Consider the following 25,148-nt stretch of genomic DNA (forward strand, 5'->3'; position numbering starts at 1 on the left):
GAATATGGATTAGGACACAATGGCTTTTAAGTTGGCCAGAAGTGGATCCAAATATATGGTGGCAGAATAGAAAACGTCTGACTAACGTGGCAAGTTCTTTAAAATCTGGGGATATGGAATGGATCTTTGCTCACAAAGTGAAGAGATCTTACAGTAAAATATTCCATTAGCTCGTCATTTAGAAGCTTTGGTGTAGAGCCATGGATGGGTTTATATATTACGTCCAGCACTTTACATGATGGCAGGCCGATTAGGAGGCCAGTGAAGGTTTTCAGAAGGGGATTGGCGCAGTGCTTAATTTGTGCGTGTTGTTTCTGGTGCAGAGCACTGGCCCTTATTTTTCTGCCTCAAGCATTTATTGTGAGCAAAATATACATATGGAAAAGACGGAGGCAGAGAAAAATGAAAAAGCATCACAAAGAAAAAAATCAGAAAGCTGCAAGCTGCAAGAGTGAGCTGAAGGGGTAGGGAGTGGCTGTAAATGGATTGAATAGGCCCGATATGGCTTCAGGATTACGCTGCCTCAATATTCCGTGCTCGTACATTTAATTGCAGCCGCCGTGTGTTTAATAGGAGGGTTTTGGGCACTGATACGTTTTTATATACAAATTAAGCACTGGAGTGAAGTGGCTGAAACAGGGGACTTTGAGAACAAGGTGGGGTACGTGATTTTGACCACTTGTAACCGGGGTATTAGGAAGGTCTTATTACATAAAAGAAGGCTGTTGCAGTAGTTCGTGGATGACCCAGTGAGGGCTGATATGGCCATTTTCCTACTTTCCACAGTATGAAATAAGAGAATAGTCAGATATTCCTCATAGAGAAAATAAAAGAAAATATGACAGGTGACACTTGAGATTCCATTTGAACCTGAGAATCAAATTCGACTGCATCTACGTGGAATCCACTGAGATCTGCTTGACAGAAATGATATAAGCCTGTGAAGCACTATGCCTGTACTCCCAGTCTCTTAAGGTTGCTTAATGAGAATTGTGTAGTTCAGCCTATTGAATTTAGCTGATAAATGAAGTAATATCAGCGTATTGACTTTTATCAGATTCACCCTTCAGGAGCAGATCATCTACAATTGCAAATGTAACTGTTTCGATTATGGGAAAGGTCTAATTGAGTAAAATCTAAGATGACATTTGATTCTAGGAAGTCGCAAAGCAGGTAGAGCAACAAATTATTTCACAATCTTGCCCTTGCCTGGAAGCAGAGTAATAGGTCGACTGGTGATAGGATTATGAGGATCACGTTCTGTTTTTTTTTTACGGTGGTACCATTAGGTCCAACTTAGAAGCCTCCAAAACACTTACTTTCGGCAAAGAAAAATTTAGAAGGTTGAGAAGGATTAAAAAAAATAGAAAAAAGGAAGGCTTTAAAACTGTGAATCAACGAGGCTGAAAGCAGATTGTGGGGGAGCCAAACCTGCACTGAAATAAAAGGTTCCTGAGTGACATTGAGGTGAACGTCTGTAAGGCAAACCAAGTACATGCAGGTTTGTGCTGTGGATGGTTAGTTGCCGTTTTAGTAGGGTTAGCTAAGGCAATACTACATGTTATTGTTTCTGTGTTTGAAATAAAGAAGGAAGCTAGTTCATCAGAGAACAGCTGTGAACAATAAAGAATGACAGCTATTCTATTATCAACTGACCCAACTGTTGCCCACATCAGTTGGGATCTGTCTTCAATACTTTCCTCTTTCCTTCACATTGAGGTGCTTCAAATCCCCTGTCCTTCTGCTTATAGGGAAGATTCCACCCTCATGTTTAATCACAGAAATCATAGATCTCATCCTAATTGCCCAGCACTGATCAGAGGCCTGAACCCCTTGCTTGTGAGGAAATCAAACGCTCGAGGCTCATTGCTTAGCTGACACTGGGGCACTGAACCTAATTTCATAGAGGACATCAAACTGTGTTGCAAACCTAGCAAAAATAAGGAATGGACCATCCTATGTCTAAGTCTAAAATGAATCCCTTCGAAATATATATAATCGATTTTCCTGACAGGCATATGGATGATCCTTTAACAATGTCTAGTTTTCTCCAGGTTTTGAAACTCAGTTTACCAGCTGATTTTCAAGACATATGTTTGATATAATTAGCACAAATTGTAAATCTGGGCAATGGTGAAACATGTAGATTGAGAGGTAGGTAATTAGAAGTATGATTATAAGTTGCACGTTGCAGAGGTGCTGAAGTTATAATGTGAGGAGTCAACTGCTCCCATGCGCCATGCGATAATTATTCGCCTATAATGGGCAAACTTGACCATGGCTTTCCCTGGTCAAAAAACACATGCAGATTGCCATTCCAGACATGACAGACCCTTTCCTGCTACAATCTACCACCTGCTTTGACCGGGTGTTAAATGGGAGCAAGGGATTTCTGCAGGTCTAGCCCTAAGGTGAACATCCTGGACAGCAAGGCTGGTAGGATGCACAGGGGAGACTTTCATTCTCCCCCTGTGCTAAAGGAGGGGGATATGGTGAGGGTCGGGCTGCCCTGTTTTCCTCAATACAGACCAGCACTTGATGTTACCGTACAGCATTTCCACTCTGTAAATTGTGCCGTGGTGTTCCACACATGATAATCTCTGGTGCAGGAGAAGGAACACTCCTCCTACCTGTAACTGGTGCCAGTATGTTAATGTTAAGAAACACTTTCAGATACTGTAGTTGTGTAGTAACAGTGACCACGTAAAACAAGGTTACATTACTGACCACCATTTGCAAGATTACCAGTAGTCATAACCTCAATGCATGAGGCAGGGTTGCCAGCAGTAATGTAAAAAGGCTTATTTTAATGCCTCTACATGGGTAATAGCCATAGCTACAATGCCCCTTGCACCAAGGTATTAATATTAGCAATATTGCATGCCTTATAACTTAAACATCAGCTTTAAATATATTTTGGAAGTCAATGACTGTCACTCAAAAATAACACCGCTATTCTTTATCTCAGAAAGTTGGGAACAAACTGTCCTAACAAGCGTATATCCAGATTTGTTGTGTCTTCTATTCAGTTATTTTGCTCTCCTTACTGCGGTTACTGAGATGGATTGGGTCTGCAGAGATTCATCACTGCCATTTCTCGCTAATTGTTTTAGGGCCCTGACTTTTCTGCTGCTTTTTAGGGAACCAGTTAAAAAGTACAGACATTTATTGATTTTCACGTATGAGCATTTTATTCCTATTCCCATTGGCAGATTTAACGCAATTTATTTGAGAGCTCTTGTTTGGCACCTTATGGATCTAAGTATTTGTATAATTAATTAATTCGTACCATCTAGATTTTCTACTGACCAATATAATAGTCATCTGCTAAATCACAGATCTTTGCAGATTAGCAGAAATTCCAGGCATTACTCACTACATTAATTGACCTTTTTTTTAATTTTATTGAGAGTGGAGCTGTCTCCAAGGCATATCTTTACCAATTCTTTAAAACATACAGAGAGGGCTTTGACTCAACCAGAGGAGCATTTTACTCTCACCTCATGCTATTGGGCATTTGGTATATCAATCTACCTTCCAGGAAGTGCTTTCATAAAAAAAGTACAAAAACAACATTTTGTGAAGTTCAGATCTTTATCTCCTATGTACATTATGTGCATTAAGTAATATTTGTTGCTTTCTTTGCTGCATCATCAAACCATTTGTTAATGCAACATATGTAAACAGTGTCAGTGAATGTCTGTGTCTGCATATGTTTACTCATTAAAGCCAGACCCATGAGCTTTACTAATACTTTTTTAATTTTCGCTGTTATCAGGAATTTGAATGGAGCCTTGGCATCTTGAGCATCTTTTCGAATGTAGAAGTTGTACATTATTTGTAATACATACACCTAGTATATCACCATTGTTGGGCAATTTCAACTACATTTGGCAGAGAAATATCTTGACTTTACCCTTAGTTAGTACTTCCCAATAGCCATGGGCAACACTATTGTTTTAACTATTGGCAACAGAAGATACGGTATGTAGACAAATATCAGTTCTTGGCCTCAGTTTTAAAGAGCACAGAGTCAGCCTTATTCACAATTTCCTTATGTTGGCTACATTTATTCTTACAAGCCCTTATTAACTACAATAAAACACTTTGTAGTTCTGCAAATGCCTTTCAAGTAACTCAATATAAGCAAGATATATTTCTCCTGGGAGCAAGTACTAGCATCATTACATTTCCCCTCACCTTTAACCACAAAATTACTAGCATGACGATGCTACAGGGGCAGCTCCTCCATAAGGGCAGAAGAGCGTCACCCCCGCACTCCCTCCAGCAGCAGCAGCAGCTGAAAAACCTTCACAAGAAAACAATAATAAACGGTGTTTATTATTGTTTTCTTGTAAAGGGGTGGGGCATTGGGGGTGACGAGCACTGAGAGGACAGAGCACTCCCCTCAGTGCGCATGTATGTTTGGCCAGCCGTCTCGGGCTGGCCAAACACACATGCGCAGTAGGCTCTTTCCAGCCCAGCAACACAGTTGCCGGGCTGGAGGGAGCCTGCTCAGGCTCCCAGTCTGCCTGGGAGTACCCTGGCTGGGCACTCCGAGCCAATCCTAACGCTGCTTTGAGCAGCGTCAGGATTGGCTGCAGGGCAGGCTGGGAGCCTGTGTCTGCAGCCTGGAGTGACAGAAGCATCAAAAAGGTCTCTCAGAGTTCTCTGTCTCACCCCCAAATTTGAGGGCTTATATGGGAAATCAATGAAAACTGCAGATTCATCATGCTATGAGCAAAATAATACAATGTCAGCATATCAAAGCATGGAATTAATAGGCATCACACTGCCTTACCACCTAAGCACCATCCCAATACATGAATATTGATTCAGCTTCCTCTATGCAATGTCATTTGGAGATGGCTAAACAAGCCATCCACAAAACAACAGTGAAGTGTTGTGAATAGATACAATACAGCAAGCAGATGGAAGAAACCTTGAAGGCTGAAACATTACTGAGCACATGTAGGGGAGATTTCTGCAAAAATGTAATTCATACATAAAAAATATGGCTTTACTTGACTGTATGCAACACAAATAATAAACAAATAAAATACAGGGTAAGACATCCATTTTAAACTATAAGGCGTAGAGGCTTATAAGAGACCTAATTAACATAAGCCAAATACAGGCCCTTTGACAGGTTTTATCTAAATCGTTTCAAAGGCAATACCATTGATTAGAGTACACATGTGAATTGAAGTTTAGACCCATATTTGCACGTTGTTACTAATACACATTTTATACTAATGCACAAAAAACTGCTACAATGAACATCAACAATGTGTTCTATTTCAGTGTTGGGACAGTCTTCAAATGTTGATAGTTAATTCTTTTTTTATGTACTTTTTAGAATTTGGGTCTCTAGTTGGCAGAGGTATGAACCCTGCCCAAGTAGGGACCACAATTCTAGACAGGGTAAGTCACAACACAACCTAAATTATCCTGTGCTCATCTTCCGGTAGCTTGCACAGATCAGGCAGGCTTATCTTAAAAGGCAATGTGTAAGGTATTTGTTCAATAACTCATACAGTAACACAATGAAAACACCACAAATAGTACTCCACACTAGTTTAGGAAAATAGATAATATTTATCTGAATAAAATAAGATCAAAATGACACAAATACGATGTGCGCAAGTCAAGTTATCACTTTTTAAAGGTTTAGATGGGTCTTAATCCATAAGAATCAGCAGTTGTATCTTCTTAACATACAGTACCTGGGATGCATCACAAATAACAACACAGAGGGCCGTAGAGGAGGTGATACATTGGAAAAAAAGCAATGCTTTGATTTTTCTGGCACGGCAGAGGTGATGTGGTGATTCTTTCCTCGCGGGCAAGGTGATGCACCGATTTCCGGGCGTGCAGCCTTTGGCTCCTTATTGCGCTACGGGATATTTTGATGCCTATGGACGATGTGTGGACAATCCAAAGTGCACTGGAAGGATGAAGCAGGTGCTGCGACGATCCGGTAAGCAATGCAGCAATTTTTTAGCTGTGAGGCAGGCGCTGCATGAATTGTATAGGCATTGCATAGATTTTTTTGATGCAGTGGATTTGGTACAGTCTTTGTTGGCCCTGAGACTTCTCAACAGGAGGCAAGCTCAGTCCAAGCCCTTGGAGATCACTTGTGGGGGAAGGCAGAGTCCTTCCAGCAGAGTCAAGGAGCTGCAGGCAGCAGGGCAACAAGCAGGATAGCATTCCAGAAAAGCAGTCCAGATGAGTCCCTTGGGCAGCACAGCAGTCCTTCTGATGGAGACCAGTTGTAGGTCCAGAAGTGTCTGATTTTAGGGGGGGTCACAGACCCAAAATGTGTCTTTAAAGTGGAGGAAACTTCAAAGAGTGGTTTTGAACTGCACCAGCTCCCCTTTCAACCTATTCCAGTGAGAGGTTATCAGTCCTTAGTGAGGTCAGGCCACTAGCGTTTGGAGTGTAAGTGAGAGTCTCTCCACCCTTCCTGCCCAGGAAGACCCATCAATAAGTAGATGAATGCAGATGCGGCTGAGTGTCCTGTGTTTATGGCTGTCTGGGTGGAATGCATAAGGTGCGCTGTCAACCAGTACAGACCAGAAATGGATTGGAGACAGGCTGTAAGGCACAGAGAGCAGTAAGTGCAGAGAAATACCTACTTTCTAACAGTGGCATTTCTAAAATAGTAATGTTAAATCCAACTTCACCATTAAACATGATTTCTCACTACCATTCCAAGCATACCAACATGACAATGCAACTCCTTTCAGATCAGAAATTACTATTTAAAGGTATATAATGGAATTCCCAATGTTTGCCTATGAGAAGAGCAGGCTTTGGGTGTTTGTCACTACCAGGCCATGAAACTTACAAGTACATGTCCTGCCTATTACTTATATAGCACCCTGCCCTATGGGCTACCTAGGGCCTACCTTAGGGATGACATATGTAATAAAAGGGGAGTTTAAAAGATTGGCAAGTCATTTTAAATGCCAAGTCTAAGTGGCAGTGAAACTGCATACACAGGCCTTGCAATGGCAGACCTGAGACATGGTTAAGGGGCTACTTATGTAGGTGGCATAATCAGTGCTGCGGGCCCACTAGTAGCATTTCATTCACAGGCCCTGGGCACCTCTAGTGCACTTTGCTAGGGACTTATAGGTAAATTAATTATGCCAATTAGGTAGGAGCCAATGTTACTATATTTAGGTGAGAGAGCACAAGCACTTTAGCACTGCTCAGCAGTGGTAAAGTGTGCAGAGTCCTAAAACCATCCAAAACAATATCAGAAAGACTGCGATAGGGAGGCAGCTGAGCGAGGTGGCTGAATGGTTGCTGTGGATCTCACTTGCCTTCTACTAACTCATGTGGGTCTCCACAGCCCTGAATGATGAGAGAGAATGAGTGGCTCACAGCCTGCACCCTCTGCTACATTTCCCAGACAGTGCAGTTATTTGAAGACCTGCTCTAAGGTGAAACAAGCAGGCTAACCAGTGACCCTCTCAGTGTGGCATTGGCACTCTACTCGTGTGAGAGTTGAGAATGCAACTTTGAAAGAGAAGGTACAGCTCATGGAGGAGGATTCCGACAGTAGGCCAGATTTTTTGTGTGGGATAAGAAAGACAAGTACAAGAAGTGTAAATGTAGAGGGAGGTGGGCATGTGTGGTAAGAGGCAAATTTATTTTTTTAATTTAAGCAGAGGAGGGTAAATATAGAGGCTGTCAATGGTGGGTGATGGAAGGATATGTATTTATTTTAGCTTTAGTGTGGCTTAGGGAAGCTGTATTATGTATGACTATCACTAATCATCTGCCGTAGCTAGATGTCGAAAGTAGGGGCAAATGATATTCAAGGCCATACGTAACATAAAATTTGAACCTCAGGATTCTGAGTGACATCACAGAAAACTTGAGCTTTTCTCTTCTGTTTGTTGCCTGTTTGTTGCCTCTTACAGCATCTCTGTGACTCACATGCCCATTATCCACTGTTACCAAACTATAATTCTGTAAGTCTTGGCTCACAGAACCAAAAGCACATTGTAGCTAAGAATCATCTATAGTGGTCACAGGGGGGAAAGGAAACTTTCTCATAGTGAATTGATTGCTCAGAAAATAATCATCACTGAAATAGGGAACAATTTCTATTAGCAGCACAACTCCTTTACTTCTGCCACTACATTTACAGTATTCACATTCAAATTATAAGGTCTTGGTCATTGTGATCTTTTAGGATCAACTTTGTACAATGAGTTGGAGAGCATTTCTTGGTTCACTGGTAAACCGAGTTTATTCTCAAAAGAGCTTTGCCTTGCTGTTCATGGGCTTGCAGCTGTACCAACCTTAATGCGTCAATTTGTGTACTTACTGTGTAATTTACAAAATATGTTTTGCTAGTGGAATGGGAACAAGATCATCTCCTCTCTGCTGTCTCCAATCACATAACATAATGACAACGCTTTTGATGCAAAGTTTGCACGTGCAGCCATCATACCGGTCGGTTTTTCAATAAGCTACCTAGAACCGTATGTGAATCACCATGCCAGCATTGTGTTTCTGTATGGTTCAGCTCGTTGTGTGTGAACAAGGGAGTACCCAGAAAATTAAAATAGCCCTAGGAAGTGAGCGGAAACCTCTCTAGAACAGCTTCCTTGTCTCTTCCATACGTGCATCTATCCAGTCTTTTTCATCTTTTCATCCACCTGCTGATATTTACTATTTCACCTTTATATTATGCCATCCATTAATTCATTGATCCATACAACTCCATACCCACCCATCCATCTACCCAACCTTCTGTCTATCCATCCATCTACCCGCATCCCCCACCCACCCATCCATCCATTTACTCATCTGTCCACTCTGCCATCCATCCACTCTGCCACTCATCCAACTATCCGCTTACCCATCATCTATCATGCCATCCATCTATCCATCCATCCATCCATCTATCTATCTATCCATCCATCCACTCTCAACCGATCCATCCATACATCCACTTTGGGAGCCATTCATCTAGACAGTCTGCCATACACTGATCCATCCGCTCTGCTAACCATGAATCCACTCTTCCACCCATCTATCTATCCATTCACCCATCCATCCACTCATCCACTCTGCCATTCATTCACTCTAACATCCATCCACTCTGCTATTCAGCCATAGGTGCATTTACTCTGTCATCCATCGATCCACTTTGCCTTCCATAAATCCATTTTTTATTAACTCTGAAATCCATTCATCCACCCTTCCATTCATCCTCCCTGCCATCCATCTACCCTGAAATCAATCTATCATGCCATGCATGCACACAACCTGCCTGCCTGCCATCCATCCAATCAGTCATCCATTCGCCGGTGGCAGCTGGCTTGCATTTATAGTAGTAGGGAGGGCAAAATATGGACGATAATATAATAACATTTTTAAAAAATGGCACTTACCTTAATGGGATGCCACACTGCGTCTTCCTCGTCTCTCTTCGAAGCTCCAATGCGGGACCCAGGAAACTGCACTAACCAGTCCTGTCGCTGTCTCGTGCTGTTAAGCAGCATGAGAGAAGTGTCAGGATCGGAGGGAGTCGCCTTTTTCTATGACCTCAAAACCGCTGGAGGCCTGTGTTTTCTCTAACCCAGCTTGTTTAAGACAGCTCAGTTAGAGAAGTTTAAAATGCACGTCTGGCTTGCTGTCGCAAGACGGCTGGCCAAAAGGACATGAGCACTTTAAACTAAAGTGCACATCTCCCTGCTGCCACATGGCAGCAATTGCCCCACCCCATCCTGACACTCATTCAGGGTGGGGTGCTGACAGATAAAATGGCAATAAATACACTTTATCACCATTTCATTTTTCAGCTCTGGGGATTTTTTTTTAGTGGGGCCACCCTCCGCTCTCACGGAGGAGCTGCTCCTACCATTCGCTCACCTTTTAACCCACTCATCCATCCCTATACTCCGCATTCTTTTCACTTGTCCATTCACCTATCTATCCATCCTTTTACTCTGCCACCCTTTCTCCTGTCCCTCCACCTCTCTATTTGCTCCCAATCACCCATTCATTCATCCATCCAGCCATACCTTTACTCTTCCATCCGTTCACATGTCCATCCACTATCCTTCAATCCCTTCAATCTGCCATTCACCTGTCCATCTACCTATCCATCGCTAACTTATCCATCCACTGATTCCTTTACTTTGCCATCCTTTCACTTAGCCATCCACCTATCATTCACTCACCCTTTCACCCATTCATTCATCCACACATGTATTCATCCACCCATTCATTCATCAATACTTCCTTCTTTTTACCCTTCTTTCCAGTATTCCTTCTTTCTTTCTCTGTTCTATGTACCCAGCTCTCGTTTCTCCTTGATACTGCTGCTTTTCTATTGACGCTGTACTCCTGAGTTACAGACAGAAGAGGCCCATAAAGAACCCCATTCCACTGTAGCTGCTAAAGCAGCGGTTTCTCTATGCGCCTGTGTGTGACCTTGTGTTGGCCAACAACGATCTCGCTCCTCCTACAAAAGCACCGAGGCTCTAGAAAAAATGAGCTTGTGATAGAAATGTTTAAAGCTACTTTTACCAGTAGGCTACATTTTAGCATGTCTTCAGCAAGGCCCCACCAAAGTAGTCCGGGGTGAAATTTTTGTTATGCCATTTTAATTTCTCACAATTTTACCACTATGCCTGGTTTCATAATTATAGATTAGCACGCAAAAATCATAGTGTAAGAGCGCAGAAACACCAGAAACGACCCGAGCATGAAAGACTGTTGTTTACCGCACTTGTGTTTTTGCTTTAATTTTGTAACATGAATTGCCTCAGACCCATTTCGCACTAGAATATAGAGGTACATGGCAGATTATCATTTCACGTAATGTTGCATAATCTTTCAGAATTTTTTCTTAATTACAGCAAAGGAAATCACTCAAATTTCCCACACATCTACTCCAGACCTGGCTTCATCTTAACTTTGAGCGACTAGGGTCCATGGTCCATGCATGGACTTGTTTTAACATCTTGCACCTAGCACCACCGGAGCATCTCTTTTTGTGACGCGCCGGTGGCACTGTGCAGTGCGCCACATTTACAAGGCAGAGCTACACCACATTTTGTGGCTTAATGCCACCTTGTAATTCTGAGCCCCTCCAACGCAGTTTTCTGCGTTAGAGGGGCGTGCAATGAGTGTTGCTGTGGGCGTTCTACCGCAACACTCATTGCTTTTGATGCTGCCCCAGATTTACAAGAAGACATAAATCTGTGGCAGCACCAAAAACTAATTCCACCCCAGGGGTGGTGTTAGCATGGCACAACGAGGAGGAATACTTTTATCCTGCTCGTTTTTGCTTTTTCCATGTGCCCTGCATTCTACAGCACACATAGAAAGAGCAAAAGGCCATGAAAGAATGTTTATGTGCAGGAAGGCGTTCCTTCCTGCACATAAACAATCATTCAAAACTGATGATTTGCTACTTCTATGTGTGTTGCAGAATGCAGCACCCATTGAAGTGCCAAATCACCATTGCAGATTGTTTATGTGCAGGAAGGGACACATTCCTGCACATAAAAAATCAATCCCCTCAATGCAGACACCCTAGCACTATAGAGTAAGGGTGCTTGCATTTGCAGCTAACTTTAGCACTGGCTCAGGGGAAAACAGGCGTGTGCCAGATTTTAATAAATACGGTGTATCCCTGGGTTTCTAAAGTGATGCAGTGCGGCGCTGCAAATTTTGGTGCAGCACCGCGCTGCTTTACTTTTTAGCAAATCTGGACCTTAGTATCAGGTCCTATCCCTAAGAGCTCTTACAGTGGTTTCCCCTAATTTTACCCCTGGACAATTGTTATTTATTTTTCTTTAAGATTTGTTCACAGTTAATATGTTTGTAAAATGTTGAAAGGCCCATTACTTGAAATCATTCTTCCCATATTACTCATCTTTTGAACTGCTTTGTCTTGTAATTTGTTTATTCCCCATCTCTGGCAGATGTAATCTTAATTAAACTGAGAGAAAAAATGATAGCAATATTATTTAAGGTTTCTTGACTCCCCTCGGTTTGTAAGTAGCTGAGTTGTGTTACAGATGCTTGGGAATATAAGCTTAAAGAAGACTTTACATCCTTATGCACTAACACCAGGCCAGTGACTTCCTCACAGCCTCAAGTAACTACTACACTGGAAAGTTGTCAGTCTTTCCATAACTTCTATACCACTGGAATAACTGAAAAAGTAACTCTTCTGCAAAACTAATCATATACAAGAAAAGAACAAGTATTCCATAAGATTCTCCAGTTTAGGGGCATCTTCCTAGGCTACTGACTGAATTACAACACATTAACAATTTGAAAGACTTTCGCAAGAGTTTGAATTATTTGGATTTGTTTAATAGAACTGGTGATTTTTTTCGCATTGTCAAAAGGTTCTTCACTACCCACTGGTAACACCTGTTTATAAAAATTCAGGTAACAAAGTTAAAAATATAAATGCCCATTTTATTTTCTGATTAGTTAGTATGCAACCTATTTACTCTGTCTGATGTGTAAGGAAGGGGAATAATACAGTACCATAATGTGTCTGTGTATGGGCTGAGTGAGTGTGCTGTAGAATATTGAGTGTGGTTGCTGTGAGAAAATGAAGATGAATGAAATGTTGACAACTGTGTCCTTGGTGAAACCTGGGATTGTGGGCACGGGCAGTCTTAAAACAGCTAAAATGTACCTCAACAATATGCTCACAATCCAATGAATTGGAAAAACTGTTCAACCTCAGTTTCTTGATGCAATGTGTCCCAAGCCAAAGAACCTCCCAGCACACTAGTATAGTCAAAATACAGTTAATTAAGTAAAAGGACAAAGTTCATACCTGACTTCTAGATCAGCGGAATAGTTTAAAGGATTTATTATATGAATTAATAAGAAACGTGGTAAAGAGTCAACATCATGAAGACTCCTCAACAGAGCATTACTGACAGTTGCAAAATCAAAGTTCTCAGACACATTCCCAAAATCGAGGGCTTTTAATAATTTTTTTGCATATGAAATCACTAAAACTGCAGTTTTATTGTGGTATGATCAAATGTGTAATGATTCCCAACAAATCAGAGCACAGTTTAATTAAGCACCATATTGCCCGAGCACCTAAGAGCTATACCACTACATAAACATTCATTTTGCCCACTCTGTGCTACTGTCTTTTAGAATTGGTAGAATAAAGTAGATACATAAACAAAAGCAATCTATTACGAATGAATAGTGTACAGAAAGCTAGGGTAACGACCTTGAAGCAAAGGTACATTTTTGTCACTGAGCAAGGAAAGATTCATAGAGAACATTATGAACAAAGGTCCTGCGTTCCTTCTCTTATTTTATGACCGAGCTTACAAAACCTCTCTGGAATGCACTTCTTAGTTTAAAGAAGACATTTATTGTTATTATTACTTCACCACGAGGTTCCTGAGAGACGAAATTAGTAGGTTGGAAGCACACGTTCAAAAGTAGTCACAGCAATGAAAGCAAAATATATCAAAGTACTTCTCAGTTGCAATGTACATAGCAAATACATGGGATTATATTATAGCATAACTTCAATGCAAAGCATAAAAGTCAAAATTGCATCACCGTAGGGCTGTAGGGCCTATCTCTCTGCTTCATCTTTCTGAAACCTGCAAGTTGATGACTCCGGTTCAACTGCGAGAAAGAGATTTTCTACCCCAACGGGGACAGGCAACTGACATCCGTTCCTGTCTGTAGTCAAGATATTTCTCCTCCCCTGTTGTCCTGAGCCATCGTTAAAAGCAAACTCAGTGTGAGAACCGCATAAACTTGGAGAGTGACCAATTCTCCAAACTTCACTCGTTCTCAGACTGGATTGAGAGGTAAACACAAAATCTGCGCGCTCTTATCGCTAGACTTTGGTGTGAAAAACACAGCTTGGTCTATCATGTGGAAAAACAGCTTGGAAAAACACAGCTCATCTGCAATGTCTCAACTGCAATGCCTAACTCCACATTAAAGCCAATAGGCAGCTAACCTAAATAACAAGTGTAATGTCTAATGCTATGTCAAAGCCAATAGGCAGCTAACCCAAATACCAAATGTAATGGCTAATGCCATGTTAAAGCCAATAGGCAGAACACAACATGTAATGTGCTACTGGTGAACATTGAGCAACTAATATGCGCAGTGGTGAAACACAAAGTCATTGGTCAAACACAATTAATAGCATCACACTCCACCCTATGACCAATGAATTTTTGTTTACATACCTCTTATTAACTAATATCAACAAAAAAAACATTATAAGCAAATCAGATTTGAATGATAAACTTATATACTCTTATTGGGATAATAAGTGATTGAACAGTATCTTTAAAACAGGGAGTGGATGTAGCTTGAGTTTTACTCATGTAAAGGTACACAATCCACCTGAAATGTTTGCTGGAATGTAAGCGAAAGTCAGAGTTCCACACGAAAAACACAGATTGATCCCAGGTAGAACTTGAACTGAAGGCGCCAGTTGCGCAAAATGGATCCATAGGGTTTATACTTTAATCAATCAGGTTCAGGTTGGGGGTTCGGTCCCTCCCCTGACCTCATACGCACACACCCGAAGGGAGACCACACAGCACACTAATGGTCAGTGACGAGTCGTGGTAGGATCTACAAAAGAAAAAAGTATGACTTTTCTTGCAAATAACATTTATCATCTAAAATGTGCCCTTCTTCTTCCTTTCCTTGTTTTATAATCTTGGGGCCCTTTGTTATTATTTCTGCAGGTTCTGGAGGCTCATTTGGGGATTCAACCCACACCTTAGCACTGAGGTTTTTATCTGCTACACCACAACTTCCTTTTTCTTGCACTGTCAGAAGGGCTGGGGCAGACTCCTTCTTTACCAAACCTCCATTCACTGCACTTTTGACAAGTTGGGCAATTCTGTCTCCAATCTGTATGAATGAATCAGATTATTTTCTAGTTATCAGCATAATTGTGATTTCTCCTTGGTAATCTGCAGCACCCCCCCCCCCTTAAAACCTGATCAATTTGCCATATCTGCCCTGGTAACTTTCCTCTCCCCAACTGATCTTTGACTGTTTGTGGGACAGATTGCTGTTGAGCATGCTGACGAATAGGACAGTGCAAAATCACAGTTTTTATCAAATCTACGGGAATGTGCATCTCTCTAATCTCTGCCCACCTGTAAGTGGCTTTTTCTCCCAGCTGTCCACATTTCTGGTGCACCCACTTAGCCATCCCCACTAAGTCAGAATTCTGGGTGGACACTTCAGACTCTGAATTTTTCTCTTTAACATCTGCAAGGGAATTGAACCAGTTATGTACAAGCCATGTGAAAAACCAAACGGCTAAACCATTGGCAGTGAACCAAGAATCAGTGTAAAAATGACACATCTCAAGCAGCTCTTGCTTTAAAGTCTGACGCACATTCTACAACTCTGTTCCTTCTCCTGTGGTAGAATCATTAGTCAAACCAACATGCTTTTTATCCTCAGGGGACACAAATTCAAATGGTGCACTCAATTTCACTGGTGACTCTTTTACCTGTGGTACACCCTGCGCTCTCTCCTCATCCTGAAAAGAGGCTTTTGACACCTGTTCACGTAGGGCTCCAGTGACTCTAGCCCTGTCTTGCATGTACCAGATCCAGTGTATGATTCTAGCCTCCTGTGCCTATCCTAAACTGTGAGATTTAGGTGAACTAATCACCCACTGCATGCTTGATATTTCAGGTTTCAGAATTACATTATCATTTAATGTCATTTGCTCAGTATTCACTAGAGCCCATTAACAAGTCAAAAGCTTACTCCAAAGTTCCAGGGGCACTCTTGTCCACCCCTGTTCCTGATTTACATGTAAATCAGTGTTTCCCTCTTGCACTGCGCAGAAACCTAAAGTCTGAATTATTTCATTTGCCAAATCAAAAGCGCGCAGCTGCTCATGTTGTTTCCTAGTTAATTTGTACCAAAGTGTTAAGATTTCACTCAGATGAGGGCTATACTGTTTCCAAAAATCAAACAAGCTCATGAAACTCGGTGTCTCTTGCTTAGAGCAAATAGTAAGAAACTCTCAAATCTTTTGTTTTACTTGTGACAACATCTGTCTATTTTCTGGGTTCCACTGAATTCCCAGTAACTGCACATTTTGCGACAGTACTTCTGCCTTGTCTGAATTAATTTTAAACATCCTACTTTGCAAAAGTGGTCTGTAAATCACATTCTGAGCTCTGTTCTCAGTGTTATCTGTTAAGGAATGAACTTCAACTGCCAAATACTGTGGGCTGTTCTGCGCTACGCTCTGCTCACACTGAGGCTCAGACTGGCCCACAGCTGTTTTAACCTCCTCATTACTGGAATGGGAAAAGCCAGATTCTTCTAAAACAGCAGTTTCATAGATTTCAGCATTATCTTGCAATAATTTGTTCTGGCCAATTTGCTCACGTAAATTCTTATTTTCATGTTCTAACTGCCTACATCTCTCCTGCATTTTTCTGTAAGCAGAAAAAAATATCCAACCCCTTCTGTCAAGAACAAAAGGAACATCTTTTCTTTCAAAAGGCACATTTTCTAAATCTGCTTTATCACAGCACTCATCTCAAGACTCACACAGTCATGATAAACAAGAAAACGTGTTTCTCACAGCACCATAAGGCAGTTTAACTTCACAAGCATTTTCAAGCATGGTCTGCCTTGCTTCTTTAATTCTCTAAACAAAAAAACACAATTACACTTTTAAATAGTGCACTTCCAATCTCCAACTCCGACTCCCAAGACTGCCGACTAACGACAAAATGTCCTGCTTTCCTTCTCTTATCTTATGACCGAGCTTACAAAACCTCTCTGGAATGCACTTCTTAGTTTAAAGAAGACATTTATTGTTATTATTACTTCACCACGAGGTTCCTGAGAGACTAAATTAGTAGGTTGGAAGCACACATTCAAAAGTAGTCGCAGCAATGAAAGCAAAACATATCAAAGTACTTCTCAGTTGCAATGTACACAGCAAATACATGTGATTATATTATAGCATAACTTCAATGCAAAGCATAAAAGTCAAAATTGCATCACCGTAGGGCTGTAGGGCCCATCCCCCTGCTTCATCATTCTAAGACCTGCAAGGTTATGACTCCGGTTCAACTACGAGAAAGAGATTTTCTACCCCAACGGGGACAGGCAACTGACGTCTGTTCCTGTCTGAAGTCAAGATATTTCTCCTCCCCTGTTGTCCAGAGCCATCGTTAAAAGCAAACTCAGTGTGAGAACCGAATAAACTTGGAGAGTGGCCAATTCTCCAAACTTCACTCATTCTCAGACTGGATTGAGAGGTAAACACAAAATCTACGCGCTCTTATCAGCTAGACTTTGGTGTGAAAAACATACCTTGGTCTATCATGTGGAAAAACACAGCTTGGAAAAACACAGCTCATCTGCAATGTCTCAACTGCAATGCCTAACTCCACATTAAAGCCAATATGCAGCTAACCTAAATACCAAATGTAATGTCTAATGCCATGTCAAAGCCAAAAGGCAGCTAAACTGAATACAGAATGTAATGGCTAATGCAATGTTAAAGCTAATAGGCAGCTAACACAAATACCAAATGTAATGTCTAATGCCATGTTAAAGCCAATAGGCAGAACACAACATGCAATGTGCTACTGGTGAACATTGTGCAACTAATATGTAGAGTGGTGAAACACAAAGTCATTGGTCAAACACAATTAATAGCATCACAACAATGACATTGGGGAAACAAACAAACATGACTCTGCTTGACTGTTGTCCAGACAGGAGAGGAATTAATTTTGTAAAGCATGGCTGTGAGGCTCAATTTGAGGCTTAGCTGACAAGGTCCAGGAAAACCCTCCTCTAAATGTCATAGGAAACTTGCTTTCAAGACAACAAAATAATATCAATGTGTACATGTGTAATCAAATGTAAAATCAATTCTGCATATTGTTAATAAAGCTTAGAAACATGAATGCAAAAAATCTCTAACAGAAGCCAATAACACCTGGAGGGCCAATGGAGTCATAAAAGGACCTAGAAAACTGTTGCTCTATTCTAAGACCTAACATGAAATAAAGAACTTACATCTTACCTTAATGGCTCCAGACTCTTGTATGAAGACCCAACCCATTAACCACAACACAACCACTCAGAATACCCAGATGGTTTATATCAGCATCTTAATTACTTTGCTTGTATTAATCTTTACTAACCCCTTTTTCATAATGTGTTTTTTTCTTCAGAAAGAAACCTAAAAACAGCAAAAACACCAATGCAAAAAAGAGACGCAAGACACGTAAAGCTACAGGCATATAAGTGGGGCCCTAATGAACAACGCCTCAGCAGAACATTCTATTTCATTCTTCTTGTCTTGTGTATACAAATTCCCAAAAGAGATATTAATCCTGTGTCTAATGGTTTGGTGCACGCGTAGAAAGTGCTTTACCTCCAAGACGAATTTTTCTTGGCTTTGTGTGATAAATGTCTTTGTGTATGAATAAGAATGATGCTAAAAGACCAATGAGAATTTAATGGTAGACTACAACATGTGTTTTCTGGACAGGTGCCAACATTACAGAAGCCATCACTTAACATGAATTTGATCGCTGATCCTGAATGATCTGATTCATTGTAGTAATAATAAGAGGTGTCTTTTTCATTCTGTTGTTACATACTCTTTTTTGATGTGTTTGCAATATTTAACAAGTAGGTAATGCCTGAAAAATGGGGTGCTATCTTGTTTTTCTCCTTACATTAAACTATTTCATCTATTTCTTTTGTGTGTTGATTTTTCTGAAATAAAAAAAAAAAAAGAAGCCAAGAACACAATTGCCTACCTTATTTGCAGTGTTTGATTGAGACTAGCCATTAAGAGGTTACTTTGCCAAAGCATTGCTAGAAACTTCCACCTATATACTGAATACATGAAGAGCATAATTTTCCCTCCTCTACCATTTTATTTTCAGAATACAAATGGAGATTGTTGGGATATTAGATGGAGAGCTTGGTTGATGTACCAAGTTTTATTGTAACATAAAGTCGACCTGCAGTAGATCCAGCACAGGGAACAAGGAGACAAAGAACATTCTACATAGTATAAATCCATAGTAACATTCAAACTCTTTATGATAAAACAATCCAGATGACCTAACAATCTAATAACACAGAAAACCATTCACAACACAAATCTATAAATAAAGAGTAATGATTCAAAGTGAAGGATATTGTTGGACGGTTCCTACTAAAATATTAGGACTATGTATTCGGATGAAGGAACTTCAGAATCTGGGTACTGAGTCTGTTCACACCATTGGGAGCTGTCTGCTTAATTCTTGGCTAGCTCACAGTGCCTCACCCAAACCCCTAACCTTACCGAGGTGGAAGGTGATTATGGCAACCCAAACATGACACTCAGATCCCCCAGGGAATCGTGGAAACAGATGTTATCCTTTCTCAGCCAATCTAATCATAGGTTGTGGGGGAAGGGTTGTGTGGTGGTGCTGCAGTAGCCCCAAAGTGACTGTTGGAGCGAGGGTATCAGTTAAATATTAGTTTGCAAGGTAAGACTTACCAAGTCATTAGGGAAATATCCCCCCATTGTGGCCGTATGGATCTTTGACGTTAGATGATATTGACCAAGAGTGTGAATCAATTAAATAAACAATCATTTATGTTTTCTTTTCAGTCAATAATGATGATTGGTATGAGGTTAAAAGCTTTATTAATCAATCTTTTAGTAGCCCATCTTTATTGAGTAGGCACATGATGTTATCAGTATCAATCATTAGTTGATAATCAAAGTAAGCAATCAATAAATCAGTGCAATAAGCATGTTCCATGAAGGAAAGAGTGCCTATTCTAAGATTAAGGATGGTTTGGGGGGAGAACAGGAAAAAGATGTCAGTTAGAACCTATAAAGAGCTCCCTTTAGAGAGGTCAAAGCATAAAGCTTTAGCTTTGAATATAAAAACCAGTAAAGCAGAACTTACCATTAAGAGAGATTCAAGAAACTCAATAGAGTGGCACCACATACAGGGAATGTAAGAAACAATCACACGATGAGCCAAGTAAGAGAAATAGATTGTTATTGTTAAAAATATTTTTAATCTTGTTCCTTCCCAAATTTACAAGCACAACCAATGTGTTTCGCCCTGTTACGGACTTCCTCAGAGCAGAGCTAAGAGATGAAGATAAATATAACCAAGCAAATCATCAATATAGGTAAATCAAGACCAACAACCAAGACACTTAATTCATAAACTGTCCTCAATCCTGAAGCAGAAGAATAGTGACCTTGATGTCGGTATCCAATTACCAGAATAAAAAACAATCTTGTAATCCCAGCCACGTACGGCAAAGTGACCGCCACTTTGCCATACATGGCTTGGATGACAAGACTTTTTTTATTCTACTAATTGGATACCGACCTAATGATCGTATTTTTCTGCTTAAGGATTAAGGATAGTTTATGAATTAAGTGTAAATATTAAGAACCTTCTTTCCTTACTTTCCTCATTGTGTGACTGTTTCTTACATTCTTTGTATATGGTGCCTCTCTATTGCTTTGTTTGTTTCTAATGTTGGGCGATTTGGCAGTTGGTCCTTAGAGGTGGGCCATAAGTGTTCTATATTTTGTACTACAGGTGGAGAAACAACAGGTTTCCTAGCTGCCAGTATTTGTTCAAACTCAGAGTCTCAGCATTAGAAGCACAGTTGCAGGAAGGGGAAAGTGGCAAGCGAATTAGTCTGACCTACTCTAGGACCATGTATTATTATAGACAGCAAATTCTAAGCTTTTGCAACATGTCTCTTTGTGTTTCTCCAGTCAGTCAATCAATATTTGATGCCTTTATGGGAACAAGAGGACTCCAACTTTCACAAGGAATTGTCCACAGACAGCAATGTTTAATTGAATCATGTTTATCCACTACATTGTATGGACCTACAAGGGTTCATTTGTTTGCCTTAAAAAAACTACAGTTTCACAATTATGCTACTCCATTGCCTCACTAAAATATAAGCTACTTATTCATCAGTTCTACAGGGTCTTTGTATGATTAGAAACATTTTGCAGAGTTAAACCAAAAAAATAAATGCAATTTTTATACCTATACGAAGGATATACATATGGAAATGTCAGAATCTAAAGGTTTTACATTAGGTCATTATTTTGCAAGCATGTCAGCTTGCAGAAATTAAACATTTTGCATTCTTAACCTAGGTCAGCTTTGCAAGAAAGGCTGCTTCAGCTGTTCTAGCCTAACATGTGAGAATGTGTCAGCCTACTGCATCTCTATGAATTTTTTAAAACATTATTTCTCATCTGTAGTCTACATGTTCTTTCTGCATGTTATGACATTCATTTTCAGTATTTTAAAACGCTGTAGAAAAACCATCCTGAAGTTATTATTGTGAATGAGCAATATAAATACCTTTTAACTTTATTTTTTTCTTGTCGCAATGCTATGTGTTCAAACTCAGAGGCCAATTGTCAGCTTATGTCTTGTGTCAAATTGCAATTCATTATTTTGACATAAAGGTTTGTGTTTCTTTCTCTGAGTGCAAAGTTAGAGTAATTTCTATCAATCAATCAATCAGTGCGTGGCTACTCACCCATTAGGGTCTCAAGGCGCGGGGGAGAGGGGGAAGTGTAGCATATACCGGTGAGGTGGTTCAAAAAGCAATATCTTCAGTTCCTTCATGAAGCTGGTGAGGGAGGTGGTTTGTCTGATGTCGATGAGTAGGGCGTTCCAGGAGGTGGCTGCAAAGTAGGAGAAGGAGTGTCCTCCTGTTCTGGTTTTCCTGATGCGGGGTACTTCTGCGAGAGAGAGCTGGGCTGAGCGTAGAGCCCTGTGAGGTACGTGGAAGTTTAGTTGCTGGTTCAGCTAGGCTGGTCCGGTGTTGTGGAGGACTTTGCAAATTAAGTATGTGGCAATCTTGTAGCTGTGAAAGAAAAGACTGCAGGTTGTTGGTTTAACACACAACAACATGTCATTACTTATACATGAACTGTACAAATATTTCAAAATCAATCAGCAGTTAAGAAAGCACAAATGTATATTTTTTTGTAATTCTGAATTGTGATGGAAATAAAGATGTTATCAGGATCACAACCAGTCTATCAGTCAATAAGCTTTATACAATTATTACAAAACAATCTTAATTATTCAAATACAGTGTATCGAGTGAACAGGGTTACAACAAATCAAGACACTTTGCTTGGTGATGAGCAGTTGTCAAATATTCACTGTAGCCCCTCACATTTTTGTTTCTGAGCAATATAGTTTTATCAGTAAACCTATTTGTCTGCACAACTTTACTTGCCTTGTCAACAGAAATTGTGCTGTCTGTAAATTACAGTAGCTACCACACTATGCTTTAGTAATGTATTTGGAACAGTGTGCTCCACAATGCATAACCAACTAAATACTACACCTTTACCACCCTCATTTGCTACACTTGTTCTTTGTATGACGCTTGGATTTTTCACAAACCCTATGAGTTCAGTAATGTAACAATGATGGCAGCACCACCACTCTGGTAATTGTTCGAGCACCACTGCATCTAAACAACCCATTCTGACAGCAATCATTTCTCTTTCCCTTAATATTTCTCTTTTGGAAATGGCCCTTTCTGCAGGGTCATCCCCAGATATTTTGCCTTCCTCCTCCTTTTCTGATCTTGTTTTTGCTGGATTAAGGACTCTGCACTTTATCACTGCTACCCAGTGCTAAAGTGTTTGTGCTCTCTCCATAAAGAATATTGGCTCATGCCCCATTGCCATATTTAATTTACTTATAAGTCCCTAGTAAAGTGCACTACATGTGCCCAGGGCCGGTAAATTAAATGTTACTACTGAGTCTGCAGCAGTGATTATGGCACCCACGTAAGTAACCCCTTAACCATGTCTCAGGCCTGCCACTGCAGGGCCTGTGTGTGCAGTTTACTGCCACTTCGACTTGGCATTTACAACTACTTGCCAAGCAGTAAACTCCCCTCTTATTACATATAAGTCACCCCTAAGGCAGACTCAATGTGACCCACACAACAGGTTGCAGTGTATTTAAAAAGTAAGACATGTACTTTTAGGTTTTACATGTCCTGGTAGTGACAAACAACCTATTTAATTTTTCACTACTATGAGGGCTGCTCTTCTCATAGGTTAGCATTGGGGATGCCCTTAAATACTTTAAAGTGGTAATTTCTCATCTGAAAGGAGTGGCGTTGCCATGTTTGGTATGTTGGGAACAGTAGTGAGAAATTCAGCTCAGTGGTAAAGTTGGATTTAAGATTATTATTTTATAAATGCCACTTTTATAAAGTCACTCTCTCTGAGATCCTCAGGAACAGTACCCTACCAGTGGCCCACCTTAAAGCAGCTCAAACTCTGACAAACAAGAACAGAGGATCAGTGTGGCTGGATGGGGGAAGGGAATTAGGGAAGGTACACCAGGGAGGGAGACTTGTAAGACAATAAGAAAAAGCAGGCACACAGATTATGTGTGGGAGCAAGCTTGTAGTACACAAGACAGCACCATTAGATTATGTATGAACTGTAAATGCCTGTAAAGCAGCATGTGGCTATACCCATGTTATTAAAGCATAGAATAGTTGGGCACTCATTGCTTTCTTATACAGTGCCACATTATAACATTATTAGCGTACCTGGAAATCAAAGTATGTTTGCCCACTAACAAGAAATAGTTTTGTACTCTCATGTTTGCCCATCAGCAAGAAATAGTTTTGTACTCTCTGTACCCTTATAGGTAGCCACAGTTCAAAGGAAGAACCATCAGCCTAAACCTTATGGCAGTTACACCCTCATTCTTCTTATAGTACACCATTGTTTCTGCAGCTTCATACATATGAAAAGGAATTTCAAAGTGGATCTCAAATCCCAGGCAATATACTTAGCAAACTTGAATTTGAACTCCCCCACCTAAGCTGCGTTCAAAGAAAATGAACTCACAATAATAGATGATTTCACCATACTCTCAAGTAAGTGCTGACTTGCAAGTGTCCAGTGTAAAAACAAGGCGGTCTAAATAGAGAGTCCAATATAGGTACAGTTCATCACCAGTACTGGATAACTTTGTGGCATAGGTGCTGCACCCGACATGCTCCAAGCAAATAATAAAACTGTCCGAAAGAACATGTGCACCCAACAACCACCTTTATACACATCCGGACTCCAAACCCTTACTCCTTTGAAATGGGATCCCTGCCACGAAAACAAACACAACGATCGGCCCCCAGCCACATGGAAAAGCACGTCCTCAGCATGCGAATAATACCGATGACCACACACGATTCTGGAAGGGGGTTTTGGGGGGGGAGAGCCGGAATCGGCTATCTCCCCCCCGGGAATTTTGCGAGAGTAGTATAGCCCACGCGCGCCAATTTTGGGCGCTTTTTGGGCTATACTTAGTTTTGAAGGGGCAGCACAGGGCTACAGTATAAAAAGGGGGCGACATTTTAGGTCGCCACCATTTTGTAGTGACAGGGCTCAGCCAGTGGTCGAACTTTTTCGCTGCGGTGCGGTTTTGTGGCGTTGGTGTTAGCGTAGTTGGAAGCAGGAGGTGTCAGGAGCTACAGATTCGAAGGGATAGTGCTCAGTAAAATTTTACGCGGCTCAAGCATTTAGAGTAGGTCGGAAGGAGGGTTACTCACGGTATAGAGAGGTGGTGTTCCGAAGTCGTCATGGATCGACGGGTGAGACAAGCCCTGGCACTGCTTAAGGAGGCGGGGCGCCTCGATCTCCTGGCGGCCCCCGTTGCACCAAGGGAGCGGCCGGTCCGAAAAGCAGCAAGCGGCGTGGCGGCCGCGGTGGTGGCGTGCTCGCCGCCGCGCGAGCGCACGCAGGTGAACAGGGCGTATAGGGGGCGGAGCGGGAGGTTGGCCCTTGCTTCAAGAGGGCGGTTTAAGGCGGCCCGAAGGGGCGTCCTCGCCCCTTGGGGGCGCGGCGGTCTCCGGGGAGAGACGGAGGAGCGGCCGGAGGAGGGGCAGGGATTTCCCCAATGGTGAAGTGTCGGAGGCAGCGGGGGGCCCTTCGGGTTTGTCGGGGGCGCGGGAGGAGGGGGGGAGGGAGGAAAGGCCCCGATCGGAGACCAGAGGGGAAGTTTGTGGGCCAGATGAGCACCGGGGGAACAGGAGTG

General features: G+C 41.3%; 1 protein-coding gene across 1 annotated transcript in view; it reads left to right on the forward strand.

The window, feature by feature from the left end:
• LOC138266605 (eotaxin-like) overlaps window positions 1–18,756 on the forward strand; it is a 174,365-nt gene extending 155,609 nt beyond the window's left edge. Inside the window, exon 4 of the mRNA XM_069215435.1 lies at window positions 18,237–18,756. Within this exon, the coding sequence (XP_069071536.1) occupies window positions 18,237–18,309 (73 nt within the window). The 3' untranslated portion in view covers window positions 18,310–18,756. The remainder of the gene's footprint in view (window positions 1–18,236) is intronic.
• The last annotated feature ends 6,392 nt before the right edge of the window (window positions 18,757–25,148 follow it).

The sequence above is a fragment of the Pleurodeles waltl genome, chromosome 11 (assembly GCF_031143425.1).
Source record: "Pleurodeles waltl isolate 20211129_DDA chromosome 11, aPleWal1.hap1.20221129, whole genome shotgun sequence".
NCBI lineage: Eukaryota > Metazoa > Chordata > Amphibia > Caudata > Salamandridae > Pleurodeles > Pleurodeles waltl.